Below are 8,593 nucleotides of genomic sequence, written 5' to 3' on the forward strand. Positions count from 1 at the left end.
TATTCCAAATCCAAAATGTGTTTAATGGATCATTTATCATCAAATTGATTGCAATATAGGTCGTCCTCTAGCAAAAAGAGGCTCCGTATAGGACACATTTGAATGTCGTTAACTTGATGTGTATGTGTATTATATACTTGTTGTAATTTTAAATCTTTCCCAAACTAACATACTTTCCTTCTTCTTTCTTTTATTTTGTTTTGTTAATCCCTAAAAGAATGTTGATTTGTGTCGACTTGCGAACTGGCTGACTCACGATACAACCTTCGATCAAGGGGAAGGATGACAGGTGGAGAAGAATTTAACGCTGCTGCAAACATAATGATACCAGTAGAAAATCCTGAAAGTTCTCAAAATATAGCCGACATCCAAAATGATGAGAAAATGGCTCACATGGCGCAAGAGCTTGATATTTTGAGAGAGGAACTACGTCAAGTGCGAGACTTGGCCAAGCTTTCGGCTACTACCTTCCCGACTTTCAAGATGCCCAGCTACTTCCCTAGAGCTGACTTGCCTCTTGCAGATTCTCCAAACATGCCTAAACGTGCTCCCGTTCATGGTCAAGCACCATTAGCTCATCCGTCTGCAATCAGGACTGCTCCTGACCTTCCTACTCAAGACCTCGTCACACCTACCTACCCAGTGACAAACCAGATATTTGGAGCACACACCGTTGCTTCTTATGATTCACAGATCCCACCTGTATATGCTGTTGAGGCCCCTACTTTCACGACACCGGTTAGGGTCAAAGTCCCGTATAAGGTTGACCAATATGCAGAAATGGAGAAGGATGCTCGATTGAAAGAAGATAAGTCAATAGACGCTCAACTTCGAGGTCTAAGAAAGGCGTTGAAAAACCTACAAGTCACTAGGGGAACAGCGAGCCTAGATTATGATGATTTATGCATCCACCCAGATATTGACATGCCGGTAGGATACAAGCCCCCAAAGTTTGACATATTTGATGGAAAGAGCGATCCTCACGCATATCTGAGGGCATATTGTGACAAGTTAGTCGGTGTAGGGAGAAATGAGAAGCTGAGAATGAAGTTGTTCATTCGAAGTCTATCGGGAGAAGCGTTGACTTGGTATACACGCCAGGATCCTCGCAAATGGTATAACTGGCAGGAAATGGCTGAGGATTTCATGAATCGCTTCAGATTTAATACCGAAATCACTGCGGACAGGTTCTCATTAGCCAACATACAGAAGAAACCATCGGAGGATTTCCAGGAGTATGCACGACATTGGAGAACTGAGGCTGCAAGGGTTCAACCGCCGCTGGATGAGAGTGAGCTCTCAAAATACTTTATTCGAGCCCAAGAAGGTATCTACTTTGACAAGATGATGTCAATGATGGGCCAAAAGTTTGCAGAATTGGTCAAGATGGGAGATTTTATAGAGGAAGGCATCAAATCGGGTAAAATTCAGTCCATGGCTGCATTGCAAGCTGCAAGTAAGGCCATACAATCAGGATCTATTGGTGGCATCAAGAAGAAAAGGGAGGATGTTTCAGTCGTCAATTACCAACATGGAGGACAATCCCACCAATACCCCAACAATCCCCAAATTATTGCACATACTCCATACACCTCGTACCCGGTATATAATACCCAACCATACTATAATCCACCCCAAGCACCAACATACCAAATTCCAACAAGACCACATGTCCCACTCCAAGCACCAACACACCAAAACAGACCAGCATATGTGCCAAGACCACGCCCAAATCTCGAAGCCAAAAATATTCGCACCTACACACCCATTGCCGAACCTTATGCTCAATTGAAAAGGTTAAGGATAGTAGGAGTGCTACAACCAGTTGAGGGAAAACTCCCCGACCCAATCCCTTACAATTTTGATGGAAACAAGCGATGCGCTTACCACTCGGGAATCCAAGGGCATGACACAGAAGATTGTTATGGCTTAAAAAACCAGGTTGAGACTTTGATTAGAAGAGGAATAATAAAATGCACCCCAACACCTCCGAATGTGAACAACAACCCTTTGCCAAATCATGAGAATCGAGAAGTCAATATGATTTCTCTAGAAGAAGAGTACAACTTGGGAGAAACCATCGAGCCTGTCTGGAACGCCAAAGAAGCTGCCACTGCATCTTTAGTGCAACCTATTATCACTTTTCAGCTAAGGGAACCTCTTACTGTCCAAACATATCTCCCGAGAGTTGTAGTAACCACTACAGTTGCTAGAAAGGCTGAGTTTGACACCAAAGGAGTCCCATGGGATTATAAAACAGAAGCCAAGGGCAAGATGATTGACGTCGCTGTGGCTCATGGAATGACTAGGTCGGGAAGGTGCTATGCTCCAGAGGATCTGAATCGAGAAGTTCTTGGGAAGGAACCAAATCCCAAAAAGAATGTTACCGATGCTGAAGTCACGGAATTTTGGAGGAAGATGCAGCCAAAAGACTATTCAGTCGAAGAGCAACTGAAGAAGACATCGGCTCATATATCCATAATGTCTTTACTAATGAGTTTCGAGGCTCATAGGAATGCTTTGATGGAGGTGTTAAATGGGGTTTGCATTCCAAAAGAGACCGCAAGTGAAACCTTAGCTGCAACAATTGGACAAGTGTTGGAATCTAACAAAATCTCTTTCCATGATAATGAGCTACCAACGGAAGGGACTGGACACAACAAAGCACTTCATATCGCGGTCAAATGTCGTGATAAGATTGTGACCCGAGTTCTGATTAATGGCGGTTCTGGATGTAACATCTTCCCTTTCACAACTCTGAGAGTTTTACGCTTGAATATGGGAGATATAGAGGAAAGTCGTGTAAAGGTAAGAGATTTTGATGGAGCACAGAGAAGCGTCATTGGAGAAATCCATCTCACATTACAAGTGGGACCAGCAGAATTCCCTATTTTATTTCAAGTGATGGATGTGTCATCGAACTACAACCTGCTGCTGGGAAGACCATGGGTCCATATGGCAAAAGCAGTTCCTTCAACTCTTTATCAATGTGTAAAGTTTGAGTGGGGTCACGCAGAAGTTACTGTTCATGGGGAGCTCAATCACCCCATTTATTCTGTCAATTCTATTCCAGTAACTGAGGAATTAGATGGAGCCACTTTTCACACTTTAGAAATCATGCAAGCTGTGAGGATTGACGAGAAGTTAGAGTTGGTTGGTGTGAAATTGTCAGGGGCAGCGAAGATGGTCGCAGCAGAGATGTTGAAATACGGGTATGGACTTGGACCCAGGGCCAATGGCATAGTTGAACCCATCCAGCTGAAGCATCAGAAAGGTACCATTGGACTCGGATATGGATCTACATCGGGACGAGTCCACAACAAGGGATCCATCAAGACAACGTTTGTACCAGAGCAAGTTCCGATTCTAGATCACGAATCTGACGATGACATAGTGGAAGGAATAGGAAATTTGTTCGTGGCCATGATTAGAGAAGAGGAAGAGATAGATCTCCGCAAATTGAGCATCCGTGATTCCAAGCTTGGAGAAAGCTTGCAGAATTGGACCATCAGTCCGTCCCTGTTTCGACAAGAGTCCTGGTAGTGTGGAACGTAGTTTTGTATTTTTAAATTTGAATGATCAAAGCTGAGGCTTGTATCATGCTTGATCTTTGTTTTTGGTTGCTTTTTCTAAAAAGCTAGAACACTTTTAAATAAAAGTCTTTAATTTCTTTAAAAAATTGTCTCATTATTTCTACCTACTTATTTATTTTTACTCGCCTTTTATACTTTTCAGCATTCATATTAAAAATCCTAGTTCAACGGTTATGACATGTAATGAATCCATCGAGCAAAGTGAAAAGAACGAACACGATCAAGAAGAATATGATGAAAGTATGATGCCTGAAAATCTACCACAGGAGATCGAGAAGTTTGAAAGTCAGGAGAAACCTAATATGGATGAAACAGAGGTTGTCAATTTAGGAGATGAGGAAACTGTGAAGGAAACCCGAATTAGCATACATTTGGAGGCCGAAAGAAAGAGGGAGTTAATAGAATTACTTAGGCAACATGTCAACATATTTGCTTGGTATTATGACGATATGCCAGGGTTATGCACCGATATTGTTTCACATAGACTACCAATTGATCCCACCTGCCTACCCGTTAAACAAAAGACAAGAAATTTTAAGCCAGACTTGAGTCTAAGGATCAAAGAAGAGGTAACCAAGCAGATTGAGGCGAATATTGTGAGGGTCACAAATTACCCCACTTGGTTGGCAAATATAGTCCAGTGCCAAAAAAGGATGGAAAGATCAGAATATGTGTGGACTATTGAGATCTCAACAGAGCTAGTCCTAAGGATGATTTCCCTCTTCCAAATATCCATATACTCATTGACAATTGTGCAAAACATGAATTGCAATCATTTGTCGATTGTTTCGCGGGATATCACCAGATACTGATGAATGAAGATGATGCAGAAAAGACAGCATTTATCACTCCATGGGGAGTGTATTGCTATAGAGTAATGCCATTTGGCCTAAAAAATGCTGGTGCAACCTACATGAGGGCCATGACCGCTCTTTTCCATGATATGATCCAAAAGGAGATTGAAGTATATGTGGACAATATCATTATCAAATCCAAGAGGAGTTCGGATCACCTATATGATTTGCAAAAATTCTTTGAGAGGTTGCGAAAGTATAATCTAAAATTAAATCCAGCAAAGTGTGCATTTGGAGTACCTGCAGGAAAACTGTTAGGGTTCATTATTAGCAGGAGAGGCATAGAGTTGGATCCCTCTAAGATCAAGGCAATTCAAGAATTACCTCCCCCGAAGACCAGGAAGGATGTGATGAGTTTCTTGGGAAGGCTTAACTACATCAGTCGGTTCATAGCACAATCCACAGTAATTTGTGAACCCATTTTCAAATTACTTAAGAAGGATGCTGCCACAAAATGGACGGAGGAATGTCAAAGGGCTTTTGATAAAATCAAAGAATATTTGTCCAACCCGCCAGTATTGGTCCCACATGAGCCTGGAAGGCCGTTGCTATTATACTTATCTATTATGGACAATGCATTTGGATGCGTATTGGGACAACATGATGAGACAGGTAGAAGAGAGCAAGCCATTTACTACTTGAGTAAGAAGTTCACACCGTATGAGGCAAGATATACCTTATTGGAACGAACATGTTGCGCTTTGACTTGGATCGCGCAAAAATTTAGGCATTACTTGTCTGCATACACCGCGTACTTGATCTCAAGAATGGATCCACTAAAGTACATATTTTAGAAGCCAATGCCTACAGGTAAATTGGCAAAATGGCAAATTTTGTTGAGCGAGTTCGACATTGTGTACGTGACACAGAAGGCCATCAAAGGACAAGCCTTGGCTGACCACCTCGCAGAAAATCCAGTGGATCAAGATTATGAGCCGCTCAAAACTTACTTCCCTGATGAAGAAGTATTGTTTGTAGGAGAAGACGTATCCGAACTATACGATGGTTGGAGGATGTTTTTCGATGGAGCATCAAATTCCAAAGGAGTTGGAATAGAAGCGGTTTTAATTTCAGAAAAGGGTCAATATTACCCAATTTCAGCCAAGATTAGGTTTGATTGCACCAATAACATGGCAGAGTATGAAGCTTGTATTCTTGGACTTAGAATGGCCATAGACATGAACGTCAAAGAGCTTTTGGTCATAGGTGATTCTGATTTATTGGTTCATCAAGTGCAAGGAGAATGGGCTACTAAGAATGTGAAAATCCTTCCTTATTTGCATTGCATAAAGAAGTTGAGTAGGAAATTCATAAGTATTGAATTCAAACATGTCCCTCGAGCTCAAAATGAATTTGCCGATGCTTTGGCGACAATATCCTCTATGATTCAGCATCCAGACAAGAATTACATCGACCCTATCGAAGTAAAATTACATGATAGACATGCGTATTGTTTTCATGTTATTGAGGAAATGGATGGAAGACCATGGTACTATGACATCAAGAGATTGATAGAGGCACATGAATACCCTGAAAATGCCATGAGCAAGTTGAAACGGACTTTAAGAAGAATGTCTTCTTTCTTAATGGAGAAATCCTGTATAGGAGGACTCTGGATTTAGGATTGCTGAGATGTGTTGACGCCAAGGAAGCGACGAGGCTTTTAGAAGAAATACATGCAGGAACATGTGGACCTTATATGAATGGGTTCACTCTGGCTAAGAAGATCTTAAGAGCTGGATATTTTTGGATGACCATGGAGAGAGATAGCATTCGATACGTGTAGAAGTGTCATCAATGCCAAGTGCATGGAGATTTTATACGAGTTCCACCAAATGAGCTCAATGTTATGGGTTCCCCATGGCTATTTTCCGCTTGGGGCATGGATGTAATTGGACCCATAGAGCCTCCTGCATCAAATGGGCATCGTTTCATCCTTGTGGCTATCGATTATTTTACAAAATGGGTCGAAGCTTTGACATATAAGGCAGTAACTAAGAAAGTCGTGGCAGATTTTGTTCGTAACAATATCATTTGTCGATTTGGGATTCCAGAATCAATTATAACAGATAATGCGGCCAATCTCAATAGCGATCTTATGAAGGAAATTTGTGAGCGATTCAAGATTGCTCATCGAAATTCCACAACTTATCAGCCACAGATGAATGGATCAGTTGAAGCAGCAAACAAGAACATCAAGAAGATTTTGAGGAAAATAGTGGATGGTCACAGACAATGGCATGAGAAGTTACCATATGCTCTGCTCGGTTATCGTACCACAATCAAAACTTCCACTAGGGAAACTCCTTATATGTTGGTTTATGGTTCAGAAGCAGTAATACCTGCTGAAGTGGAAATACCATCTTTAAGGATTATTCAAGAGGTCGGTTTAGATGATGCAGAATGGATTCGCAACAGGATTGAACAGTTGATGCTCATTGATGAGAAAAGAATGGATGCAGTTTGTCATGGTCAACTTTACCAAAACAGGATGGCCAAAGCATTTAACAAGAAAGTCAAGCCTCGACAGTTCACACCAGGACAATTAGTATTGAAGAAGATATTTCCTCACCAAGGAGAAGCTAAGGGGAAATTTGCACCAAACTGGCAAGGTCCTTACATGGTTCATAGAGTATTATCCGGAGGAGCAGTAATCTTAGCAGAAATGGATGGCACAGTGAGCACGAAGCCAATCAACTCAGACTCCATCAAGAAGTACTACATCTGAAGACATCAAGACTGGCTTTCATTTTTATTACTCTTAAATTCCATGTAAACAGAACTACGTATCGACCTGACTTCCCACGGTGGGGTACGTAGGCAGCCCACATCGGGTTCGGTTCCCTTTTAGAAAATCCAAAAACATCATTTCCATGTATTTAGAACTACGCTCGACCTGACTTCCCTCGGCGGGATAGGCAGGCAATCCTTGCCGGATTCGGGCCCTTTATAGTTTCACTTTCTATTGTACTCGAACTACGTGCAAACCTGATTCCCATTTGGGGATACGTAGGCAACCTTAAGGGTTCGGTCATACCTTAGAAAACTCTCCTTTAGTTAGGTATCATTAGAACGTGAAGGATCTCGCGAATAAGTCAAGAGAAGCATCGTCAGAAGACAAGACTACAAGAATGATTACATTTGGATATGGAGAAGCACGATGGACTCCAAATCATGTCATAACCTTAAGATGATCAAGGATTACTCTCTCTCTCTCTCTCTATATATATATATATATATGATATACTCTTTTGTCAAAAAACAAACTATTATTTTTATTTATTTATTTTTATTCATTTATTTACTTATTTATTTATTTTTTTAAAAAAAATGCTTTTCTACTATTCCACCTACTAAGTCTCTAGGTTAAGATACTACGGACGTACTATAGAGGTATTGGAGGTTCCCGGTGACGAGGCCTGAATCAGCGAGTCGATACAAATCAACACCCCCTCCCAAACTAAAATTTTCTTTGAGCGCAGGAAAACAGAAGATCGAGGAAGACAACCTCAAGTCTAGAGGATGACTGCAGACGCCATTCGACTTCTCAAAATCATAAGCCAAAATATTCTTTCCTTACTTTATTTATCAGAAATACTTTATACTTCGATGTGCTGTCTAAAGGATTTCCCTTTAAATCTTTGCAGGTACGATCGAGATCCGGATTAAAACACTGAAGACAATTGGAGCTTGTCTTCTAACCTCATCAACAACTCCTCCGTCGGAGAATATCGTCTAACTGCGTCAAATAAGCTCCCTCGATTGGAGAACGCCATCTAACACCATTCAAAACTCCGCCGACCGGAGGCTGTATATAGCAATCACCATTCGAACTTCGAATATCGGAGGATGTATATAGCTAACACCGTGCAAACTCTATCTATCGAAGATTGTATATAGAGAACACCATGCAAACTCTGCCGTTTGGAGATCGTATATAGCAAAACGTCGTCAAAACTCCGCCATCTCGAGGCTGTACAAAGCAAACATCATTCAAACTCCATCGATCGGAGGCTGTATATAGCAAACATCATTCAAACTCCGCCGTCTGGAGGCTGTATATAGCAAACATCATTCAAACTCCGCCGTCTGAAGACTGTATATAATAAATATCGTCCAAACTTCGACGTCTGGAGGCTGTATATA

General features: G+C 41.3%; 1 protein-coding gene across 1 annotated transcript; it reads left to right on the forward strand.

Moving 5' to 3' along the window:
• Positions 1-282: 282 nt before the first annotated feature.
• LOC129884178 (uncharacterized) lies at positions 283-3,543 on the forward strand. The gene has a single exon (XM_055958520.1). The coding sequence runs from the start codon at positions 283-285 to the stop codon at positions 3,541-3,543; it is 3,261 nt and encodes a 1,086-aa protein (XP_055814495.1).
• Positions 3,544-8,593: the final 5,050 nt, after the last annotated feature.

The sequence above is a fragment of the Solanum dulcamara genome, chromosome 4, assembly GCF_947179165.1.
Source record: "Solanum dulcamara chromosome 4, daSolDulc1.2, whole genome shotgun sequence".
Classification (NCBI taxonomy): Eukaryota; Viridiplantae; Streptophyta; class Magnoliopsida; order Solanales; family Solanaceae; genus Solanum; species Solanum dulcamara.